Source organism: Dendrobium catenatum, unplaced genomic scaffold (assembly GCF_001605985.2).
Source record: "Dendrobium catenatum unplaced genomic scaffold, ASM160598v2 fragScaff_scaffold_589, whole genome shotgun sequence".
Taxonomy (NCBI): domain Eukaryota; kingdom Viridiplantae; phylum Streptophyta; class Magnoliopsida; order Asparagales; family Orchidaceae; genus Dendrobium; species Dendrobium catenatum.
In genome coordinates this window covers 29,908-56,815 of record NW_021319051.1, presented here as the reverse complement: position 1 = coordinate 56,815, position 26,908 = coordinate 29,908, and the positions used below count along the sequence as shown (strand labels likewise).

General features: G+C 33.5%; 1 protein-coding gene across 1 annotated transcript; it reads right to left on the bottom strand.

Moving 5' to 3' along the window:
• Window positions 1–186: 186 nt before the first annotated feature.
• LOC110099539 (uncharacterized mitochondrial protein AtMg00810-like) lies at window positions 187–26,800 on the bottom strand. The gene is made up of 2 exons (XM_020826737.1): window positions 25,807–26,800; window positions 187–533 (listed from the first exon to the last, which is right to left on the bottom strand). The coding sequence occupies exons 1-2, from the start codon at window positions 26,798–26,800 to the stop codon at window positions 187–189; spliced, it is 1,341 nt and encodes a 446-aa protein (XP_020682396.1).
• Between the last annotated feature and the right edge of the window lie 108 nt (window positions 26,801–26,908).

Here is a 26,908-nt window from a genome sequence, read left to right as displayed (position 1 = left end):
AGTAGATATTAATGGTAGCTACTTGAGTGTTCATAGAATCAAACTGCCCTCTACCCCAACCCATATCCTCATTATATATATCTTCCTACTGGTCTAAGCGAGTTTCAACATGATCAAATCATTGATCAAAATGAGACTCAAGTCGATTAAAATATTGGACTATTTCCTGATAAAATTATGATCAAATTATCTAGGAGCAGGTGTAGGTGCAGTTGCAAGAGCTTCTCCTTCTCCAACATCATCTCTTGAAACCCCATGATCCTGATGAAATATTGAATGAAAGGAAGCATTAGTAAAGTACATTGGAAGATGAGTTGGTGGATCAGGATGAATCAAGTTATATTTCCTTTCAAGCACATAGGCAACCAAAGGACCTAAAGCCATATTATTCTTCCTTGTAGTGGTAGGAAGTCTAATGTCGGTAAGATTATTAATGTACTCCACAATAGAATTGGATTCATCAATTGGAGTGTTTGACATTATAAGATATGTGATAATAGAAAGCAAAAGAGTGAGCTTAATAAGATCACCAACTTTAAGAATAATAGATGTTCAGAAAATATGTTTGATGATCCTGTCATTTTGGTTCAAAGTATATACACGAGATTGGTGATAAACTGAAGGTACATCTCTTAGAGTTTGATTTATGGAAGACCAGTCAAAATCATCTCTAGAAGTCATAGTGTGTACCCTTATCCCTTCAAATCTAAGATGTAGGGAAGTCCCTAAATATTCTTTAGTAATCTCTACCCTCTCTTTAAACACATATGAAGATATCTTGGCATGGTTCACCCTCATTCTTAGAATTACTAGGAATTGATAAAATGCTTTAGAACAATATGCATAGATTAAGGTGAGAATGAAAGAAAAATAGGTAGAATAAAAAAGAGACATTACAGAAAAGTTGATTTCATCTTGGAAAAAAATATGATATGGGGTAATTTTGGCCTCAAAGAAACATTGATAGGCTTCTTCATTTTCCTTAGAAAGAAAGTTTTTGTCTAATTGACTAGAACGGGAAGAAGAGTCGCTAGAATGATGAGTCTGCTTGTTGTTGATGCTTACCATTTGAAGAGTTTTTAACACCAGATGATTTGTGATTTAAAGACTATGTGAAGAAAACTCAATGAATACCTTTCAATTTAAAGAAATTGGGATGGTTGTACAATACGAAACTAGGTTTGTACATATGACTTTATGTCTATACAAGACAAAATAATTTTTGTATATACGAATAGAAACGACCAAAAATGAAATGACTTTTCATAAACTGCCATTCCTTAGAAGTCATTTTATATTACTTTTTAACCAAAATGATCATATAGATGAATAGGTGTTCATTCAGGATGATTAGATAATAATGATTGTACTATGGAAATTAGGTTCATCCATATGCAAGTTCATAACAGGATCGTACAAACGAAATGTGTTCGTTTAGGAAGATCTTTGAAAAATAATTGCACTTCGAATTCCCTCCCAATTCATACAGATGAAAAATAAAAAGTTTGTATAGTACGATGAAGTATTCATATAAGATCATATGTTTATAAAAAATTATTTTCAAATTATAAACATAAAAAATTTATCATGCCAAATCTAGTGATTTCTTACAGTACGAAAGTAGTTCGTATATTATAATTAGAAAACAATTTTTTTGATTTACGCATGATAATCATGATTCCTTTTTAAAAATAAGTTAACCAAGATCCATAAGACACAAAAAAAAAATACAAAAGAGAATTCAAACCCAAAATATTAAAAAAAATACATAAAAAACAAACAAAGAAAAATCACAAACAACAAACAAGACATAAACATCAACACTAAGAAATATTACAAATGGAATTTGTTGAATTTAAAATTTCAAGAATGAATTTCAATAACACCCAATATGGTTCATAAGGTGCTAAATAATTCAAAAGCAAGTGATTTTGTAAAAATTTCTGCAAGTTAATTTTTAATAGCTACATAATTCATCTTAATTTCTCCTTTAGTTACATGGTCTCTGATGAAGTGATGCCTTCTATCTATATGATTGGTTCTTGAGTGTTGAATAGAATTTTTTGAAATGAATATGGAACTTATATTATCACAGAAAACTAGATTAGTGCCAATTAAAAATCCTAAATTCATAAGTTATTTGTTTAACTAAAGAACCTGTACCACGTCACCACATACCTAAGAAAATATATTCTGCTTCTCAAGTAGAAAAGGCTGCTAAATTCTATTTGTACTAGACAAAGAAACTAAAGAGTTTCCAATAAATTGACAAGTTTAAGAATAACTTTTTTTATAAACCCTACACCCTGCATAATCTAAATTAGAATGTCCAATGGTTTTAAAAGAAGAGCTATACCTGGGATACCATATCACTAAGAGACCTCAGAATTCTTTTAATAATGGTCAAATGGGATTCGTTTTGATCATCTTGAAATCTAGCACAATGATAAATACTAACCATGATATCTGGTTTGCTAGCAGTTAAGTAAAATAATCATCTAATTATTGCTTTAAATTTCTTTTGATCAACAAATTTTTTTTATAGTCCTTATCCAACTACAATGAGAAACTCATTAGTGTACTAATTAGTTTAGCTTTATCAATTTCATATTTTTTAAGGATGTCCTTAATACATTTTAAATGACTAAAAAATGCATCATTCTCTTTCTTATATATGATAAAACCAAGAAGGTAACCCATGTATCTTATCAAACGCATTTCAAATTCACTAATCATTATTTTAAAAAATATAATAAATATTTTTATTAGTGGATCCAAACAAGATATCATCAACAAATATTTAAATAATGACTATATCATCTCCTAATCTTTTTAAAAAGAGGGTGGTGTCCACATTTCCTTTAACAAATGATTTTTCTACTAGGAATGTGCATAGCCTTTCATATCATGCCCTTGCTGCCTATTTTAGTCCATATAATGTCTTTTTCAATTTAAACACATGTTTAGGGAATTGTGAATTTTCAAAATCTGGAGGTTGCTCAACGTAAACATCATTCTTATATCACCCCATTAAGAAAGACACTTTAAACATCCATTTGAAATAATTTAAAACCTTTAAAACATGCAAAGGCTAGAAGCACCCTTATCGCTTCAAGTATGACTACAGGAGAAAATGTTTCTTTAAAATCAATTCCTTTTATTTGATTGTATCCCTTGGCTTACTTTATTTCTAACCACTACAATTGAATCATTCATATTGTTTTTGAAAACCCACTTTTTCCCAACAACACTTTAATGTTTAGGTTTTTCAATTAACTCTCAAACAACATTTATAGAAAATTAATTCAATTCTATTATATGGCTAAAATTAAAATTTATCAGAAAGTGTTTGATTTATATTAGTGGAGTTGATCATTAAAATAAAGGTTGAGTGGTTCACTTCTTTGCTAAGTCTATAACTCGTCCTAACACCTTCACTTCAGTCTCCTAAAAATAGTTCTTTATGATGACTCGTAGGATATTTTCTATCTCGAGGCAATACATTTTATGTTTCAATCCTTTCTTCAAGAATTGAATAATTAATTTCTTGTGTTATTGATTCAACATCTTCTGCATCCAAGTTAGACCCTCCAAAAATATTAAATTCATTAAAAACTATATGAGTGGTCTCCTCAACAACCAAAATCTTTTTGTTAAAAACTTTATAGGGTTTGCCAACAATTGAATATCCTAGAAAAATTCCATCACCTGACTTAGGATCAAATTTTCCTAAAAGCGTTTTACCATTAATATGAAAGAACACTTTACATCCAAAGATATATAGATATGAAAGGTTTGGCACTATTCCCTTGAGAGGTTCATAGGGTGTCTTGTTCAACTTTGATCTAATATTCACCCTATTCAAAACATAACTAGAGTCTTCTATCAAATTTCTATTCGTACTCTCAACAACCCCATTATGTTGAGGGGTCCTAGGTCTCAAAAGTTATCATCTGTTCCTTGCCCTTTATAGAAAACTTTAGATTTTTCATTTTAAAATTCATCTCCATGATCACTTTGAATTGAAAGAACTTCACAACCTAGCTTCCTCTGAATCCAAGAAGAAAAATGTCTAAATTCATCAAATAATTTACTCTTATGAGATAAGAATCTAATCCAAGTAAATATTTAATAATCATCAACAATTATAAACCTAAAAACTTTCCCTCCTAAAATTATAGTGTTAACTGATCCAAAAAGTCCATATGTATGACTTCTCCTGGTTTACTAGTTCAATGATCTTTAATTGAATGGAAGGAGGACTTGACATAGTTTTTTAACTAAAATGCATCACACTGATGATCTTTAGTGATGTCTAATTTGTGTATTCCTCTAACCAAATTTGTTTGGGTAATCTTTCTAAGATTTTTCATGTTTGCATGACAAAGTCTTCTATCACATAACCATTATTCATCAGTGATTGTTTTAAGAAAAAAAGTATTAGAAGATTTAACATAATTTAAATCTAGCAAGTATATATTAATTATTCTATTTGCATGCAACACACTAATTCCATTTTGTCTTATATTGCATCTTGTAGGTAAAAATTTATTGTTTAAACCTCTACCACAAAGCTAAGTAATCCTTAACAAGTTATGATTTAATCCTTCAACCAATAAAACATTCTCAATAAAGAAACTATTCTTATTACAAATCATACATGTACCTACCACTCTCCTAAAGATAGTATCTCCTAGTGTCACTTTGTCTCCATCCCTGGCCTCCAACGAGATGGATTGTGTTGTATCTCAAGTAATTTGTTTTGAATATTTGCTATCCAAGTACCACATGCTCTCGCAAGACCTTGTATTAAAGCATTTCTATAAAATTATCAAATGATAGATTTGATAACCCAAATAAATTTGGGTTCACCTCTTGACAATGAAAATCTAGATGCATATTTGATATGCTATATTTTATGCATCTTAGGTCTCCACACTAGATGTGTTCTATTATGAATTGTGTAAGAGTGGGAAATATGTCCTATCATTCAACATGAAAGTATTTAACACCAGGACAAAGATTTATTAATCTATATGAGTTATAATATCTTTTCCTAAATTTTGAAATTATACATTTTATTCAAGTGTGGGAGGTGTCTTATTATCCTTAAACCTTTCAAATATTCTTTAAGATGTGACTTTGCACTTTATAAAACTGAATTATAAGCTTTCAACACGTTTTCTTTTTTCTGTTTAAGTCATGAACACCGTAAAATTATTCTTTAGATTAGTATGGGGTGTTTTTAATAAATTTTGTTTCTTATTCAAATCATCAAATTCTTTCAAATTTCCATGTGGTTTTTATATATGAATGCACGATCATTCCTAAGATTTTTATTTATTTTTTTTTTAATTTAAATGCTCGAGGTTAAAATTAGCATGTAACTTTTTTAAGCTTCCTATATGCATTATGAATTTTCTCATAAACGTCAAATAATTAATCATAGGATAAGTCGCAAACCTCCTCTTAATATGAATGAAAAAGTTTATGTGTCATTAAGCACAATTTTGTGACTTCCTCTTCTACTTCTATTTCAGAGGAGTCAGAAGCTGAGTGAGTGCAGAATTCTCTTTGGACTCTTTCTTGCCCTTCCCAACATTAGTTTTCTCCTCAACTTTATCCTTTGAAGGATTATCTTGAGATTTAGGCAATCTTATAATTACTAATGTTGACGTCTCTATTGTTTTTATCAAAGGAAACTTTTGAATGGCCTAGTCATGAGTTTAATATATTCTTCTACCCAATGAATTTATCAATTACTTTCTAAATAATCCACTTTAAAAGTAATATTCTTCTCTTTCCTCTTGTCACCTGCATAAATAGGTCTTTTATTCACTCCTTGCTCGTAAGCAATCAATGATCCAAGCATATTGTCAGTTTAAAATACATTCAAGTTTTTTACTCTGTTAAGGAAGTTATAATTGCATCATAAGTAGTAGATAAACAATGTAGGATTTTATTAACCTTTTTATATATTAGTTAGTTCTCTACCTAAAGCATGCAATGAGGTAACAATCTAAGTAAAATATGTATATGTATAAAAAACTAAATCATTCAGTTTCATGCAAAATAGTTCGTACTCATGTAATAAAATGTTTAACCTAGATTATTTAGCCTCATTTGTCCCTTCAAAAGTTATATAAAGTCTATCCTAAATTTCTTTTCCATCTTTATGAGTAGAAACATGTATATTATCTTCTGATTTTAATACAAAGCAAAAATTATTTAAACATTTAGCATTTAGTTGTGCTAAGTCTTTTTCTTATAGTGTCCAATCAGTGTAGGGTGTTTCAACTCTAATTTAATCAACAAGTCTGGTGAATATAGTGTAACCTTCATGTTTTAATATAAATATGCAATAGTCAAGTGATTGAAGAAAATTAGACATGCAATTTTACCAAAAATTGAAAGGGATGTTATCGAATAAAGGTGGCCTAGTTATAATGTATCCTTTAGTAGTGTTTTGATTTCCCAAAGTAGTCATGATTATTTTTTCAAAAGATTGTCTAAACCTTAATTTTTTTAAATAGGCTCTGATGCCACTTGAAAGTTTGAGTAGGTTCTTAGACCTTATTGAACAGCCCGAAGGCTAACCAAGAGGGGGTGAAATGGTAATTAAAAAAAAATATTTATAAAAACCATTTATAGAAAATTTTAGCAATGATCTTTGAGTATATAGGTTTTTTTGATATGATTATCCCAAAATATTTTTCAACCACAAATACTATAAAGCACAGAAAAATAAAAGTGAATAGAAGAATAAACAAATTTATAGTGGTTCGGTCTAGACTAAACCTATTCCACTCCCTGGAGACTCCTTCAGATAACTGCACTAAATTAAACTGACTCTTCTTTTACCCCCATAGCAAGCCTGAGAAGCCCTTACAAACTTTCTTCCACCAACCCAGTGCAATAGAGTAACGACGTCCATTTTCACCCTCATGGTGAAGGCAGAGAGCCTTCATCATTTCTCACCCTCCTAGTGATGGCAGAGAATAGTTATCCTTTTTCACCCTCCTGTTGAAGGCAAAGTACCTCGACACAATATTGAAGATCTTCTCTCAAAATCCTCTAGAGGATATGGGAAGAAATTTGAAGAAGACAGAGATATTCATTTTGGGTAACCTTGAAAATTCCTTATAACTCCTCCTCACTTGATCTCCCACACTTCACTCTCATAATCTCTCCTAAACACTCACATTCAATGGCCACTCTCAAGAGAAAACCGTAGGAAAGGTATTGACTGATAGTTTTAGGACATCATATATAAAAACAAAAGATAAATCATTCAAAAAATTGAAATCCTCATTTGATCTCCCGTACTTCACTCTCATAATCTCTCCTAAACACTCACATTCAATGGCCACTCTCAAGAGAAAACCGTAGGAAAGGTATTGACTGATAGTTTTAGGACATCATATATAAAAACAAAAGATAAATCATTCAAAAAATTGAAACATATAAGTGAACTGACTTAATATTATACAGTACAATCGTCGATCATCTGAACGAATAGTTTAAAAGAACATGTACGATCCTGTTCGAACCTTATTTTTAACACTATTAATCATCTAAATGAACTGATATTTAGTATAAATAGTTTAAAACTGAATGTGCTCGTCTGGTACAAGATGGTATGAAGCTTATTTTGTACACTATCAATCATTAATATGAACAAATTTCGTATAATATGAACAGTTAACAAAAATCATTCTTTATTGGATATGAATGTGGATTATCCCAATTTAATAGACAGTTAGTCATTTGTTTGAACTAACTTCGTACAATATAAATAGTAAAAAACATAGTAATTTATTTAGGATGAATTGGTACACAGTTAATTTCATATATTGTTAATCATCCATACAAACTAACGTCATATAATACGAACAATATTTTAAAGGATAAATAAGATAAATCATACAATATAATTTGAGGTCGTATAATACAATTAGTTTTAAAATTTTCTATTTTGACTCTCTCCTCCTGTGTAATTGCATGGTTACCCAATTACAATCACATTCTCTCAAACTCAAGAAAAATAAAAATAAAGATTTACAGACTTCATTACAAGAAATCCTAATTTACTTTGTCTTGAAATATTCAGTAGTCTAGAGTATGATTTCTCTAAATTATTAGTACACACAAACACCAAAAATAAAATATCCAATACATACTTGGAGAAATAAAAAAATTAACAAAATAATAAAAATTTGATATCATCAAAAATCACATTATCAATCTATATTCCAGAGTTGCAATAATTTTACACATGTTTTCTGAAATACTACTTTTGTGACCCACTCCAATAATAATTGAAAGTTCAAGGGAGGATGTTAAGCCTCATTGAACTATTCCTAAGCACAACAAAAAGGGAGATGAATTATTTCTTTAAAAAATTTACCTCTTAACAAAAACTACTTTAAAAAAAAAAATGTTAAACATAAATATAAATGGAGGCAAATGAAGAAAATATATTTGATCCTTTTTTTTATTCATTATAGAATAATTCAATTTCAGCAAACATAGAAATTTTTTTTAAGAAAGTAAATTTGCACGAAATAAAAATATGAAAGTAAAATGTAAAAATAATATGAGCACATTAGAACTTTATAGTACTTCGATCAACCTTAACCTACGTCCATTCCCAGGAGTCCCCTTCTCCTAGTATTGCACTAATTCCTTACTATATTTCCTTTATCCCCCACAGCAACCCGAAGAAGCCTTTATAAGAATCATTTCCACCAACACTTTGTGACCGAGAACAAGAATACTTTTCACCCTCGTGGTGAAGTAGATAACCTTAGAAGCTCTTTTCACCCTCCTTATGAAGGTAGCGAACGTGAAAGCTTTTACCAACCTCCTAGTGAAGGAATAATATGTCATTTCTTTCCCCCTCCTGGTAAGGAAAAAAAATATTAATCTTCAGCCTTAAAGACTCTCTCCCTAGAGAAATCCCAAGAAATCAATAAACCTATTGGAGGAATCAACGATCAAGCCTGCTTGGAGAAACCATATGGAATCTCCTCACACTCCTACCTCTCACACTACCTCACCTTGTCTTCCTCAAAATCCCTAAGACCTCTCACAAAGCTCCCTCAAAATCTCTTGAACAGTTAAAAGATTAATAAAAATCATATAAGAGAGAGTTCATATAAGGATTTAAAAACCTTTAAAATTTTAATTTAGTGACTTCTATTTGTACAATGCAATCGAGGATGGTACATTACAATTAGTTTACAAACAAAAGTTAATCCAGTATGATTGGAGGTGCAATACAATTACAGAATGAATGGTTTAAGTTCTATATATTGAGAGTACAATTAGTTCAATTATCTTGTGATCATAAAGGAACATCTTGACATCTTATGGTATCTTTAGTATAAAAATAAAGGTTGTATCGAAGATGAACTCTATGATGATTGGATTTTTTCTCTGCCTATTGTACAGTATGATCTATTTCGTATAGTCAATAAACCATATTAATTAAACATTTATTTGATTGGTAATTAAGGTGATTAATTTAAGTATGTTTTTAAATATCAAATAGTACAAAGGTAGCATACAATTGAATAGTATAAAATTATAAACTAAAAATACGTACTTAAGTTTTATTGGCGGCTAGGATTTTTTTTAAACTGATCATCTAGTACGAAACTGATCGTATTGTATGATTAAGTTAAAATATTAATTACAAAATTATTTGATTTTTATAATTTTATAAATAACCAATCATACAAAATAATCTTGATAGTAGGGTACAATTTGTTAATAAAATTAAGAAACTATTTTATCACTTCACAATATAAGTGTGTGTATGATTGCTAAATAAGCATACACCCTTACATGGCATTGACTCAAGAAATATAAAATTAAAGAAAAAAAATGCATAATCTTTCAGTATATATCAAATTCTACCGAATCTTGAGCCCTCAAAATTCTTAGGTATTGTAAGATGTACCTAAAATTGTTAGTTACACAAAAAGAAGATATGATGTATAAATTTAACGAGAAATATGAAGTTAATCAATAGTAATTATTACATCAAACTAACAAGCTCGGGATCTCATATTATAATATGTAATGCCACATGTTTGGTTCTATTAATATGATATGACAGAATACGATACCATATGGGATAAGATATTATATAGGGAAAGCTACACTTACGAACTATTTATCCAAAAGTCTTATCTTGCTTTATATTTTATGTATATGATGCTATGATATGATGTTCCACATGAAATATTATGTAATGAAATGATGATGCATAGGAATATGCACTATATGAGGAGGCATGACTATACTAAAAGCCCTACCTTACTAAGCAATATTATGTACATGATACTTTGTATGAGGATTGTACTACTATACATGATGATAATTTGTACAATATGAACTACAAGGACTAATATAAATAATATACAATCCCTTACACAACAAATAAATTTAATATTATAGTCTTAATAATGATTATTGCAATATTTATAACAAATGTTTATAAGATTTTAGCATGCTTTTTTTTATCATGATTGCATTGTGTATGATACATGTGTAAACGAACTTGTTGTCAAGAGCATAAACTAGAATGATCACATAAATAATGTAATTATCGTATTTGAGAGAATAATGAAATTTGATATGAAGATGAACCCTCTCAAGTGTGCTTTTTCGATCTCATCAGAAAAATTCTTGGATACATTATTCGATATTGAGGCATCAAAATTGACCCCAATATGATCAATGCGATTATCGAAATGCTTCCTCATAGAAACCTCCATTAACTACGTTAGTTTAAGGAAAATTGTTATTTATTCGATGATTCAAAATGAATCTATAAGGTAGGTTCTTGCCATTAAAAGCTAATGATGAAAGACATCCGCTTTAAATAGGTTGGAGAATGTCAGGAAGCATTTGATAGTATAAAAATATACTTGTTAAATCCCCCCTTCTTTGTAGTGTAATATCGGGGAAGCCTCTTATCTTGTATACAGCGGTGCTAGAAGAGTCCCTAAAAATATTATTTGCCAATCATAATGAATAAGGCAAAGTGAACATGCTCTACTACATCAGTCGGAGGCCAGTCAGATCAAGAATTCATTATTTCCCAATTGAGAAGAATTATTTAGCATTGATTTTCATAGTTTAGAAACTTTACCACTACATGGTATTTTGTAAGATTACATTGATATTAATATCAATTCTTTAAAGTTCTTGATTAAAAGACCATCATTTATAAGTCTCCTAGCTAGGTGGGTAGTAATATTACCATAATTTTGATATCATGTACATGCCACGGAAGGTAGTGAAATGACACGCCTTGGTAAATTTTCTCGCTACAAATCATATCCTTATATATCTACCATTGAACGATGATTTAAATGATGAATAAATCATGCAGGTCGAGTAGAAGGAAATACTATTATTTTGAAAGATTTATTTTGATGGGGCATCTACGACTTAGGCTGCTCGACCTACAAATCTTATAAAAGCCCGTGCTGACATTAATATCATTTTTATAGCACCTAAGAGAGGCATAATGAGGCTTCTATTCAATTTAACTAAAACTCAGACCAATGAAGCTTAATTCAAAACTCTAACAATAGGATTAAAGATTTTGATTGATGTCATAATTTGAAATCTCTAAATCTTTGATGACTCAGCTTGTGATAAATCAAGTCTTTCACATTTAGAAAACTTGAGTTGGCCCACTACCATCGGCAAACTATTGAGCTTTTAAAACAAGTTCTATATGATAAAATAATTCAAGTTCCTTGAGTTCAAAATGCTAAAGTAGATTTCCTTTCCAAATTAGCCAAGGATGTGGCGAATACAAATGAGGAAAGGCCTATAATTATTGGGGTCTACATTTCTCAAGTCTTAGAGTAAAAATCTAATAATTCTCATAGATAATGGAAATGCAAGATTCAAGCTAGTAGGATAAAACCCCAGTTGATCATAAACCTCCCCAACCAATCTTTACTAATGATTAGCAAGGAGAATGCTATAAGGCAAAAAGGCATAAATCTAGCAAATGTTCAGAGCCATGGTTATATTGCAAAGATGTTGAAGTGGAAGGCGATTGGAGGTAATAATTTATTGACAACTTCAAAGAACGTAAACTTCCGATTGATAAATCTCTAGCCATGCAAATCAAGTGGAGAGAATTGCAATAAGCGTTTGTCAATGACACATTTTATAGATGAGCTTTTGATCAAATATGGCTAAGACGCTTAGGGAAAAAGTAAGTTGATAGACTGGTATCAGAAGTCCAGGATGGACTTTGTGGTGCACATCACTTGGGTCCAAAAATGGCTTCTAAAATTAGGAAATTGGGTTACTATTGGCCAACAATGGTAAAGGATTATATGGACCATGCTAAGAGGTTCCACGAGTGACAGATTCATAATGATATTATAGAACAACCACCAAAACCATTGGACCCAACATTTGAATTCTAGACATTTGAATGTTGGGGTACAGAAATAATTGGTCTGGTAGATCCACCATCATTAGTCAGACACTTATTCATCTTGGTAGCAACAATTTTTTTTCTATGTGGGTAGAAGAAGCTATATTTAAAGAATTCAAGTTCGAGTATGTGATTAACTTCTTCATTCGTAAAGCAGTCTATAGATTTGGTGTATTTTGTCGTATAATCTCAAACAATTGTACTACATTCAAGAGTACTAAGATCTAAAAGTTTATTGATCAGGACAAGATACATTGGAAATATTCATCCAAGTATAACCCAAGGAAAAATGGTTTGGCAGAGGGCTTCAATACGATGTTAGTGAAGTTGTTGAAGAATATCCCCACTAAGAAAAAAAGAGTGTAACACACTAAATTGGTAGAGGAATTATGAGCATATCATGTCACTTACAAGATGCTGACCAAAGCCTCTCCTTATGTGTTAGTGTTTAAGGGTGAAGTAGGGCTGTCAGTAGAGGTCAAACTGTCATCACTTTGGGTAGTAATTCAACACAATCCCACTTAGTAGCAAAATGTGTAATTGAGAATGTAGGAGCTTGACACACTTAATGAAGTCAAATTATAAGTTGAACAAAATTCTGGAAATCTAATGAATAAAAATGATAAAATCATATGAATTAATAGTACATCCTTAAGAATTTCAAGAATGGAATTTGGTCCTAGTATTGTGAAGGCTAATCATCTTATACTAAAAAATTACACTACAGGAAAATCATGTATTATCGTAAGATTTTCCAGTGGAAAAGTATTTATTTTCTAGTGGAAACGTATTTATTTTCCAGTAAATTTAATAGATTTATGGTGGATTTCTAGTAAAAATAATTTTGTCAGTAAAATGTGCGTCGAAAAAAAAAGTTCCGATGAAAAAAAATTGCCGGAAAATGTTTTCGGCAAACTTTCGTCGCCGGAAAACTATTCGGTGGAAAAAAAAAGTTCCGATGAAAAAATTTGCCAGAATAAAAACAAATTAACAAAAATTGAAACCAAGCCGAAGCCCACCCCAGGAAGCCTGAACCCTCCTCCCGCTAGCCAGCACGAACCCGCCCGAGCCCTCTCATATTAGGTCGAACCCCCAACACACCAGCCAACAAGCTAGCATGAGCATGCGTTAATAATTAATTAAAATAAATCATTAAATTAGTAATTAATTAAAATGGGATATAAATCTATTAATTAATTAAATCACAAAAAAATATTTTTTTAGAATGTATTAAAATTGCTAGAAAATTCGTCAGAATTTCCTAAAATTTCCACAGGAAAATTTGCAAAAAAAATATGCCTAAAATATTTCATTGTGATGCATCGGAAATACGCCATAAAATCTACCAAAAATTAGTCCGGCGAAAAGCCGCCAAAAAATTCGTCGGTAATAGGCTATTTTCCTATTGTGTTAGTAAAAAATTCATATCTAACTAGGAAGGCCCCTTCATCATTGAGAAAGTATACTAGGGAGGAACTTATGAACTAATTGATCTGGACGGTCAAAGAACTATGTCACCGATTAATAGGCGATACTTATAGAAATAACATGCATGAAGATCATTCGAGAAAACATTGTGTTAAATGTATTATATGCTTCAAACATGCTTATTATCACATATATTTCACATTTTAAATTTCTCTTGTATTACAAGAATGCTTTAAAAAAACTCGTAGAGATCCCTTGCAAGTTTGAAGGCTTTTAAATTTTTATTTGAGTCGATATCGTGCTACGCACTGAGATCCTTGAATAAATATTTTAAATTTTAAAATACAAAATCTATCTAAAATCTGCCTACAAGATAGGGGGCATTCTAAATATTTATTTTGGTTAGTATCCTACTATGCGTTGAGTCCCCAAATAAATATTTAAAACTAACAAGATTTAAATTCTTTCAAATAGGTATATAACAAATTCTATTATCAACACATATGTGGGTGATATTCCAAAAAGTTTGGGATAACCCTTTCTCTAGTGTATCAAGATTTCAATGGTAATGAAATAAATTTTGGGCGACTACATACTCTAACAAGTCGAACCGGAGCAGCTTGAAGTCTTTCAACAGCTTAAAGCTTAAAGTTTTTATGGGAGTAAGAGGTCAGATCCAATAAACCTAAATATGACTGGATGACTAGCAATTCTATTTACTCAACAAGACATAAGAAAGGCCATAGTAGCGGAACCCCCCACATCGTCAAATCGACAGCAGTGACTATAAAAAGTATGAACTCTAATATGACTCGACAAGTTTAAGTACTTATAGTACACCAAATTCTCCTAATTGACTGGAGAATGAATGTTCTATTGCGGATCAATGGTTTATGATTTTGATGATAGCAAACATTCCTTATTTCTCTACGATTGCCTTATGTGCTAACGCATCAGGTCCACACGATCAGACTGCAATTTGGAACCAGCTCAAGATTGGGTAGACTTGGTCTGTGTCAGTTTGTAATCTTTTTTCCTTTCTTGAGTCTATTGTATTGGGTGTGGAACCTGTTGATTTGTAACATAGAAGTTTTCATATTGTTCCCTTTAGGATTTTTATTTTTGGTAATATCGGCCGGGATGATATTTATATCGTTCTGGACGATATGTCCAAAATCTGAAACCCTAATTAGGGCATCTCATTAAGGCAGCCATCATAAACTGATTGGCCTGGATGATACCTTTATCAGCCAGGACGATATTATCAATTCAGAAAGAATCAGCCGCCATAATCAGTTTAGGTATTCTTTATTTTAGGAAATCGGCCAGGATGATATTACTATCGTCCAGGATGATCTAACTATATTATACCTAAATTGACCTGGTAGTATTTGGAAATCATTAATGGTTGATTGATACGATCCAATCGTCCGGGACGATCATTGGATTGGCCGGGACGATATCCTGGACGATTTACATCGGCCAATATCTATCAAAGGAGATGATCAGGACGATTGAAGTCAGTTTTAAACTAATCGGCCAGGACGATCGTGAGATCATCCAGGATGATGTAACCAATTTTCTTTTGATTGTCCCATATTGTCCCGGGCTGATGAGCTGAATTTGTACTGATCATATAGGACGATAGTCCTATCATCCTGGATGATAATGTGGGCAACTTGCATCAATGAGCTAGTTTGTAGAGATTCTATTTAATCTATGGCATGGTAACTTTTGTAGGAGTCTTTGGCAGCCATTAGAGCTTCGTTCTTATGGGAGAGACTTGAAGAGAGAGCTTGAAAGGGAGTGAGGAACGGGTGAAGTCTGGGCGGCAGAAGATCCTGTGAGCGGGGACTCAAGGGAGTGTGGAGGGGATTCCACACGGTTGCTCCGGCAGGCTTGCATCTAAATACCGTCGGATTCAAGGATCGTCTCGAGGAAAGCTCACCAAAGAAGAAGATATCTTTGGTGTAAAAGGACCCGGCGACTCCGCCGCACCGGGGAAGGTGGAAGGAATTTTTGTAAGGGCTTCTCCGCCTAGTTGTGGGGCTAAAGGAGAGACACTTTTGTAGTGCAATACTTGGAGGGTGCCTCCAAGGAGTGGACGTAGGTCAAGGTTTGACCGAACCACTATAAATACGGTGTGTTCTTTTCTTATTATCGCTTCCGCATTTATTCTTCTTCCGCACTTTATTTATGGTGATTTGGTTTGTACTTTGCTTAAAGTTTCTTTATCACCGATTCACCACTCTCTTTATTTAGCCTTGGGCCAGTTCTATAGGGCTTAACAACCCTAACAAACTTTCAAGTGGTATCAAAGCAAGATTTTATAAATAAGTTTTAAAAAGATTTTGAATTTGATCCATGGCTAATCATAATTTTGCGGAAGGTTATTCAATCACAAGACCACCATTGTTTGAAAATATTACATTTGATTTTTGGAAAATTTTGCATTTATTTTTCTTCCGCACTTTGATTATGGTGATTTTGGTTGGAGTTTTGTTTTTAAAGTTTACCAATTCACCACTCACTTTAATTAGTCTTGGGCCAGTTCTATAGGGCCTAACATCCCTAACGAACTTTCATGTTCTAGTGGGAAGGATGAATCTCGAGAAACTTTTAAATGTGTGGAGGCTCCAAATCTTCAACCACCAAGAATGACTTCAAATCTATCATGTTCAATAAATTTAGCATTGGAAAGCATATTTTCTATATCATAAGTCTAAAGACAAAATATTTATAAGAGGTCGGATCCAATAAACCCAAATATGATCAAATTGTTGGCAACTCTATTTACTCAACAAGTCATAAGAAAGGCTACAGTAGAGAAACCCCTATTTCGACAATAAGAGGAAAAAAAGCTATTAAATTCTATCTCACCCAATCTGTTGAACTTAAGCGACTAAAATTAAAGTCTCCTCTGCTATTTAAAAATTAAGATATCTACCCACATTCAGTACTATCAACAATAATAAAAACGTATAAATTTTCTGTCAAGTTTGCCGCACAAAACATAGGATAAAAAAACAAAAATTTCTGAAGTATGTGATAAACCTATAACCAATTACTCTAAATAGTAGCTAAAGGGAGTGCAATCTTGAGCTCCTCAACAACCTGTGCTAGTATGAAGTCAGCTACCAACATCGACTGGTGTAAAGTTTGGTGGCACTGGTCCTCTCTTTTTATGAGGCAGTCATGCTAATTGAGCCCTCTCATATCTAAAATCTCATGGGCATCACCTCCATGATTTCCATCGACAGATCCTTAATACGAGCTTACAATCCATTTATCTCCCTGCTCATATTCGAGCAACTATGGTAGTGTCTCCTCAAAAACTTTGCAGTACTGTAAAATTGGTTATGAGCATCATAAGCTATCACCTATTACCTGGTGACTCTCTCCTCTAGCTCTGGAAGTGTGGCTCTGGTCCATAGGATGGAGAAGGACCTTAATCATTTGATGTGACTCTCTACCTCACAACACAGTGTCTCCCAATAGGGTAACTTTGAACTGTCCATCCCGAAGCTGGCAAGTAGACTGAGGGTCTGGTTAGTGGCGGAAGGAAACCTATCTTAGGACTCTAAAGAGACCGAGTCAATATGAGCTATCAACTCTCACAAGTTCTTTGTACCATTACTCCATATGTTGGCTTTCCTCGGATCTAAGGCTAAGGGAATATAACTATGAATCTCTGAGATATAATACTTTCCCTTAGGTATTATACAAAGTGTTACAACTAATGAATAAAAATATGAATATTACAATAATGCATTGTAATAAATTAATATATAATAAAAGCATACCCACATAAGGACTTATAATGTCGGTCGGGTAACTCTTAGGGATGAAGGAGTCATAGGAACCAAATATAATATGATCGATCTGTACGACTGTATCTCTAAAACCTCTGTTGGTGAAATTGTGCCAACTCCGGAGGACTCTCCTGAACAAAAAGAATTGTATGGGTCCACTAGGAAGAAATAGTCAGTGAAAGGACCCAATATGTTATGACCAATAAAGTCTAACCTCCTTAGCCCCTATGAACTATCTCCAAGGTCCCTTAGAAAAGAGCAAGCATCTATGGACTTCCTGGAAGATGTAGTGCACTAGAGACCATCACGTCTATGAGAAGTTCAAGAAGTCTATGTGCTATGTGACACGAGTGCCACATTTAGAGCTCTATCTAGAGAAGGAACATTGGCCCTAGTTATAGTACATGCCTAAGAGTATGTCCTTGTAACGAGAGTCAAAGAAAAAGTTCAAATGACTAAACTATTTATTAAATTAATTGTTGGCAAGGAGAGTGAATAAGATAGAGAAGTACCTCTACCGCCTATAGTTTCTAAAAAGCCCCGATGAGGCATTTGTCCTCTCGGCACTCCAAGCTCACGCACCTAGCACTCATACCTCCTTGTACCATGCTCAAAAGTAGGACAAAAAAACAATTGTACCCAGGTCAATCATGTCTAAACGATTCCTACATAACTAGAAGATGGAACCATAAGATAGTTGGAGCCTATCCTAAATCTTAGCAAGTGTATCTATGAAAAAATTTATTGTGCAAATAGGTCTCTCGTAGAACGGAGTCCATGCATCGTTCGTCTGAAACTCTGGGGATGGGTATCTATTCATCATAAGGATTGTGGGGTGCTCTCTCCATAAGAAGTAAGCAGGAGTCTCTATGCAAGAGAAGGCACCCTGAACGTGTAAGGAGATCCAAGCTTACAAGTAATACTAGAGAAGAAATGAATCTCATATCTATAGGGAACTCAACTAAAATATGGACCTCAAAACTTTGTATGTCCTAGAAAGTACGGTTGGAGCTAGGGCAAGTCTCCATGCCTCAAAAAATTAATAAGGAATTATAAGGATATTGTACCACAAAATCCCTATCTTGAGTGGAAGCATGAAAGTACTGAGCCATAGTGCTAAAAACCCTTCTAAAAGTACGTCTTCATTGACACCTACTAAAGTGGCAAAGAGTAACAAGTGGAAAGTAAATAGCTCAAAAGACTCTCCTGACAATGGAGTCTCGCACTCCAAGCCATAGTCAAAAGGATCATGAGGTAACACTATGGTAGAAGAAAGGTACCTCTCCTTAAAAAAACTATGAACCCAGACACCTGCAGGCATGTTGGCTCGAGAAAGCATCGGCAAACCCTCTGATGTTCTGGACCACAAACTAACCTCTCCAATCATAGTCTGCTGAGGGGACTCGATGAAATAACTATCCATCAAGAGGAACACACTCATCAAAGAGGTGATTGAAAACTGGCAGCCCAAAAACTATCTGAAAAACCAAAAGTACGACAGTAAGCTCCTTTACCCACACACAATAAGTGCTGCTACTTGAAACCAAAAAACTCTATAAAACTAAGAGCCCAAGATGAAGGAAGGCACCCGTAGTCAAAGATTGAGGTATATATATATATAAGGGATAAAAAATCCCCACCTCTTAAAGGGTAACTCTTTGCACCTAGTGGATGTAATGGGCCCAATAAATATAACCAATAATCGTGCACTAAATATGTGTGACAATGGAATCTCGTAGCCACTCTAGAGCTGTCAGTGACTAAGTAGTCAAGACTACTTTACCGGCTAAACTTTATCTGATACAGGCTGCAAAATATCCCAAGTGGCAAAACTAACTTAGGAAATTGAACTTTCTAGCGGGTTGTACTCCCCGATCTACAATCTAAAACTAGTGACCCATCTGTTAGGGTCCTCGAACTCTACTGAATACTCAGAACATTCCATAAGTAGATGGAACATATATAGAAATTGCTAAAGACATCAAGCCCCTATATTATATCCTCGTGCTACTCCAAGTTGTCCCAAGCATAAACATCACCCGGGAGATCTTGTTTGTCAATAACATTCCAAATGGTGCCCTTGCTATGCTCACATGGAGGTAAATCATCGAGCCTCTATCAATGAAATATTTTCTGCACATGGAGAAAAAAAGCGTTATAGTCCACATAACAAATCAAATGCATCAAAAGAAAGCCAACAAAGACTAACGATTTTGCAACAAGTGTGATACGCTCTAGACGCAAATCACATTTGTTGGGGAAATTTGTTGACCCCCTATACACAAAACCACACGTAAAGAGAGCAGAACAAGAGAACCAAGCAGGGAGCGTGTCGACGTGATACACCAATTCAAGGGTCAAATGACCTCTGATTATCAAATAGACTGTGTTTATGCAATCAAGACATCAAATTCTCTTAAATGGAGACCACTCGTAGTCAAATCGAATGAGATCGATTTAAAGGGGGTGATCAACATTTTAAATTGACGTACGACATCAACTAAATGACGTCCAATCGTAGAACAAATCTCACCGTGGCATACAGACTATCGTCAACACCAAAAATATACATTTTACTTGTTCAATTGTGGTCGTCTAACGCGTCATCACAAACCCTAAAGTGATGATATGAAAAATATGAAAATTTACATGAAACCTTGCCCAAATGACATTCAATCACAAAACAAAATTCGCTATTATGTTCGGAACATCATCAATACTCAAAGTACACAATTAATTTGCTCAAAAAAATCATGCGCATAAATAAGTGCAAGTTTCGATGCATTCACACATATTTTGAGAAAATTCACATGAATTAAGGTCATTTTCATTAATTGAAGCATTAAGATTAGCCCAAATTAATCATACTACTAATAATAGTGAAGCTTTATTAACATTGCCAGTAGATTTAACCAAAATTCGAAGTCAAAATAAAAATCACAGCATAATTAATTTACCTCGGATGCTCTGTGCCAATTTCCGGTAAATCCTTAAGAATCTGCTTGAGTTGAAAGTTGAGTCTCTATCTTAAACCAAACAAGCGCAGAGTTTCATCAAGTGCGTAGCCTCCTTGTTAAAACGAGAGCATACAGCAGTCATAAGACCTCTTCTGGTTGCTCCCTTCACGCAAACGAGCTCCCAATAGGCCTATCCTCAAACTCACAATCTCCTGCTCAAGGTTCAGAAGCTCTACTCTTTTGTTTTTACTCTCCCGAAGTCCTCTTTATCCAACTGCAAGCCATAAAATCTTAAACTCCTTACTTTCATAACTCTTTGTTTTGACCATCTCCAACACACTGGCACTTCAAGATCAGAGCACCACATTCCCGTCCCTTCTCAACCTTCAAATCTTCATCCTGGCTTCAATTGAACTCAAAAACAGCAATAGAATTTTTTACCTCATGAAATCTCACGCCTTCTTATAGACCAAACTTGTGAACTAACGTCTGTAAGCAAAACTTGTTTTCCACATGAAACCGCAATTGCAAGCCCTTTTCTTTTCTCCAGTCAACCTATTTTCCCACTCTTGCTTCACGTGAGAATCTATAGTTCTTTTCCTTTTTATACAAAAAAGGTAAAAAATAGCTTTTTTTTTTGTTTAAAAAGAAGCATATTCTCAATTTTCTCCACCTATAATTGTTTTTTTGGGGACATTTAGGCCAATTTAAAGCAAACTCACGCACACCACGCAGACACAAAGATTCGAACCCAAAACCTCTTAGTTGAAGCATAAGCTCTCAACCAATAGGCCATGGTGAGCTGTGTACCTATAATTGCATTCACATGAATTTTTCTTTCCCTGCTACCATTTCTACTCTTTTTTCTTATCTTGCTCTTTTCATTTTTGTTTATATTGGTTACTATCATTAATAAATTAGTTCGAATGCTTCTACTTATGTTAAAACCATTATTATGTTTTCTCATTTTTTACTAGTTATTCATTTACGATTATTACTCTGTTTCATCTTTTTTTTTTACCTTCATTTAATTTCAGTAAGCATTTAACGGTAAATCATTTATAATCATTTGTGTTGAATATATATATATATATCTCCAAAGAGAGAGATTTCAAAAAAAATAATGAGGATAAAAAAAAAGATTTAACAAAATTAAAAAAAATGCAAACAAAAAAAGAGAGTGGGATTCATTGTGATTTGTCCATTTTCGTAAGTCCCGTATTATATACATTTTGCCATCTCATGCCATTGACCTCACCACAAAAGGTATATACACTCTCCAAACTTCGAGATCCCACTGTCGACGCTTGTAGCGTAGCGAGCAATCACAAATACGTGCTTTTTTTAGCGCGGTGGGAGGAAGCTCATTGTGTTATTTATGACGAGGCCGGTGATCCTCAAAAGTCATGTTTTCAGCATTCACAGCAAACCGAGGAACCCCATATGCACGCTTTTCTTATTTTGGTGGGAGGGAACTCGGTGCGGCACTTACGATGAGGCAGACAAGCCTTGCTCGTACTTTTCTCAGCACAACATGGCAAAATATAAGTACCGCTAAGCGCTCGTGTAACATGGCGGGGAAAAATTGCATTTTCAAATAGTTACTTTTAAAGACCCGTGCATGCCCTTCATGGAATCATGGGGGTTGAAGACTAGGTTGCAGCGTCCCTCGACACCGATCGTACTTGTCTTTCGTGACGTGGCAGGCAGGCTAAGACTCCAACAATTTCCACTAGAAAGCGGAGATTCCAAGAGGATGCCGAAATTTCATTTGAAGATTTTTATATCTTGATTGATTAAAAAGGATCCAACATGGACTCAAACGAATAAGTACAAGAGACTTAAATTGAATTGGAACCTAAAATTGAGCAAATTATTTTTTTATCCGATCTGGACCACAAGGTACTTGACTTGGATAGCTAGGAACTCAAACTTGCCATTAAATTGAATATGAGCTTAGACATAATTGAATGACATGGAGTACAATTTAAAATAAAACTTGTTATTTGACAAAATAACAACGTGCGAACAACAATTAAGTGGAAGAAACAATGGCTTGCTTATAGCGAATAAAACAAAAAAAAAAATTAATGGAGGTTAAGAAACGATCATCTTAATTTGGATGAGAATATTGATGAATATGACATCAGGCTCATCATACAAATTGTAAGATTTCTTTGAGAGCAAAGAACTTTCAAGTATAATTTTTTTGTAGGTAACAAGAAAATTGTGAAGGATATGGCTTGGTGTCAAAGCCATGATATTAGGGCTTTGGAGCATGATGGTTCTTTTATAATGTTGGACATGACGCATCCCTAAGCAAAAACCAATATGAATTGTAAGAAACGTGGAAATCTACCCACAACATATCATGCGAAAATCTCTAATAAGTGTTATAGTTGATTCATAAAGGCTATATTAGTTGGAATGCAAATCTCTAATTAACAATAGTACTATTTTTGTCATTCATAGCATGGATCAACTGACGACATGATGGAAAAGCTGTGTTTAACGCTGGTGATTGCTCTGAGGTAGCAAGAATAGATAAACATTCAACATATGCATGAAAAATGCATGCTACCCATAAGAAAAGGAAGAGACCGTCAAGAAATAGATTCAAACTATTATCAATGGCAATCAACGAGTGGACTAATGCATTAATTCAATGTCATTTAGCTACATGTTGTAGCTAAATGCACTAAACCCTTGTAAGTGATAACGAAGAACATGCAATGAATATGATTATTCATTATGATTATTTGTTGAGGATTAAAAATATATTTGATGAACTGTAGTGTCTAGAGAATAGGAGGTTTTTGGTAGTTGTATTTATATTTAAAAGAGAAGTTGGGTGATGGTTGGTCTGACACCAAAGAAAAAAATTTCAAAAGTAAAGTAAATTCTCATATTTCATTAGAAGAGTTTAACGATGCTAGATTCTGTGGTGCTATGGTGCTACCCCAACTAAGTACTTTAAGGTTAAAATAATGTAGAAGACCCCATTTCCATCAATGACCTCAACTAATGCATTTTGCCACACATCATTGTCCAGTCAATGGCCTTTGGCAAAATCTTATTAGGAGATTTTGCATAGCTTTCTCTTCCTCTTGTATACATGAATGACATTAACGGACTGATAAGCTATGTAAATACAATGATTTAATTTTTAAATATGTAAATAAGAAGGTTTGAGTGTTATATTATATTTTTTGTTGCACCACTAAGATATAAATAATCTCTACTCTTATGTCAACACTTAACAATTTTACTTTTTGATACATATCATATATTTATCTTTTATAATAGTTCCTCCCATTTGTTATTTGTTATTCAAACTTAAAAGTTCCTCTTAAAGATTGAGTGGAAACAAAAGAACTAAGACTCTAAGAAAGCTTCATAATCACTATAAGTGCGTGTGTGTGTGTGAGTGTCTATATATATATATATATATGTATATGTATATGTATATTTATAATAGTAGTATTCAAGAAAGTTTGACAACCTTAGCTGTCGTTGTTTGGTCTTGTTCAAGCCCACACATTTAAAGCTTGATATCACTCTGTAATTTTGCTCAAAATTTTAAATTTATTGAAACTAGTTTACATTTAGAACAAATTCTAGATTAACTCTATAAATTTTGATCAGTGAGATATGAGTAATCATTTTGATAATGCTATGATATTTTTACTTTTAGCTTAAATTTTATTCTTGATAGATATATCTAAAATTAGTCATTTATACAACCATAAGTTAAAAAAATTTACTATTTTTTTACTAATCTCAAAGTATGTATGTCTCTTCTTCTACTTCCATAACAGTCATTTGTATTAAATATTTTAATAGCCGTTATGAAATTGTGATGCTAGGCCAACAGAGCATTTAATACAAACTCTTTATGGGTATTTAGATTTGAGTAAAAAAATAGGCATATAAGAGTAATGAGATTGTTTATATATATATTATTGATACAAGTCATACATGAGTATGATATGAGATTGTTCATATCTTCAACGTTGATCTACCTTTCAAAAGGCTTCCAAAAGAAGGAAACCATTCATGACAGAAGATTTTTTTCTTTTTGGTTCCTTTTCTTCTTTAGATAAACAATTCAACTTCCCTCAAACTTTGACAACCTTACTTTTACCACATTAACTGTATTTAAAAAATAACAAGGAAAAAAAAAGAGTCTATACTATTGTAATGTTAAAGAAAGAGCAATTTTATATTCTCGGGCATTCAATCACACAACACATGACATAGTGCAAAAAAATATTTGTCCATTTCAGTGCAACTTATAATTAGTTTTAAACATTAAAATTTAGCCCCCTTTCAAAATAATCTTTCATAAGCATAATCACGTGCATAAAATTAGATTGGTTAACCTAGGGCAATCTAAACATGCATTATAAATCAGAGAATCAACATCACATCATCTTTATAGAATTAATCAACCACTATAATCACAAACACATATCCATGAAAGAAACAATTTATTTTTCAAAAATAAAAGATAATTCATTAAACATTCACAACAACATTATTAACCTAAGACCAAAGTCGGTTGTCCTCTCAATCAAGTTAAAATATGGGTTTGGCTATATAATTCAGTTAATCTTATTAGTCTTTAGAGTTTCATTTTTGAATGTTTAATTTGCCAAAAGAAAAATGCATATGTCGAAGTTTAAATAAATTAAGAATTTTATTAAAAATTTATGACTGCTTGTTTACTCCCAACTATTTAGAGATAACTTGATTGAAGTATAAAGTACCCTCACTCATTAGATAAACTTAAATAAAAGTTGAAGGGATTTGTTAAGAAGGAAATTAATTAATGATCATAATGAAGTACGATAGTTGAATGTAAACAAGTTTTTTATGAGTTCTGCTGAATACCTTGTAATTATCAACACAAATATGACTAATAAATTATCAATTTAATATTAAAATGTAGGTGAAAAGGCAAATATTAACCACCAGTGGAAACAAGGCAAGCGTCTTTTGGAGATAATATGTTGCTCAGTGCTTGCTCTCTTTCTTGAGCATGGATATCGTTTGATGTGTGGTGTAATGCAATCACGGATGAAGTGATGATCGACCTCGATATGCTTCGTTCGAGCATGAAAGATGGGATTACACGCAAAGGACATGGCGGATACGTTGTCACAGAAGAGGTCAGTGGGGGGAAGCAAGATTTGAAAATCTTCACAGAGGCGTCTGGTCCACATAATGTCAGCTGCGGCGGCAGCCATTGAACGGTACTCGGCTTCCGTGGACGAACGGGCAACGATCGTTTGTTTTTTAACGGACCAGGCCAGGAGAGCAGTACCGAGAAATAGACAGTAGCCAGTGGTGGACTTGCGATCAAGTTGATCGCCAGCCCAATCAGAATCGGAGTAGGCAGTGAGAAGTAAGTTTGTTTTGGGTAAAAACTGTCCATAATGTAGTGTACCCTGTAAGTAACGCAAGATACGCTTTAGTGGTTGAAAGTGGAGGAGAAGAGGGTTGTGCATATGTTGGCACAATTTGTTGACAGCAAATGCAATGTCAGGTCGGGTAGTGGTGAGGTACTGTAGAGAACCAATAAGCTGATGGAAGAGATCTGGCTGAGAGAATGGGAGCTGAAGGTGAGCGTCGGTGGGATACTTTGAGGGCAGTGGGGTGAGCAGAGGCCTGCAGTTAGTCATTGAGGCAGTATGGAGTAGAGCGGTGATGAAAGATTGTTGAGACAGGTGATAGCCTTCAGCAGTCCGACAGAATTCTGTTCCGAGAAATTTGGATAGATGTCCCAAATTTCTTGTTTGAAATTTTTTTTGAAGATTGGACATCAATGTTGTAATTGAGGTAGGGTCAATGCCTGAAATGAGAATATCATCAACATACACGAGAATGTAGATGTGGATATCAGCCTGATGGTAATAGAAAAATGACGGGTCTGCTGAGCTCGGCACGAAGTGCTGTTGTTTAAGGTAAGTAGACAGAGTAGCAAACCAGAGTCTTGGGGCTTGTTTGAGGCCATAGATGGCCTTGTGAAGTAAGCAGACATGATGTGGTAGATGAGAATCCTCAAAGCCTTGTGGTTGAGTCATGTAGACCGGTTGATCAAGCTTGCCGTGAAGAAACGCGTTCATTACATCGAGCTGATGAACAGGCCAGTCGTGATGCAGGGCGACTAGGAGAAATAGCCTGATGGTGGTGAACTTGACCACCGGACTGAATGTCTAAAGATAGTCGATGCC

Coding starts and splice junctions, on each gene's coding strand:
- LOC110099539 (XM_020826737.1), bottom strand. CDS start 26,800: ATGAACGCGTTTCTTCACGGCAAGCTTGATCAACCGGTCTACATGACT. Junction 534..25,806: donor ATCCGCCATGTCCTTTGCGT/GTAATCCCATCT, acceptor TTATTCTTAAAG/TTGGTGATCTTATTAAGCTC.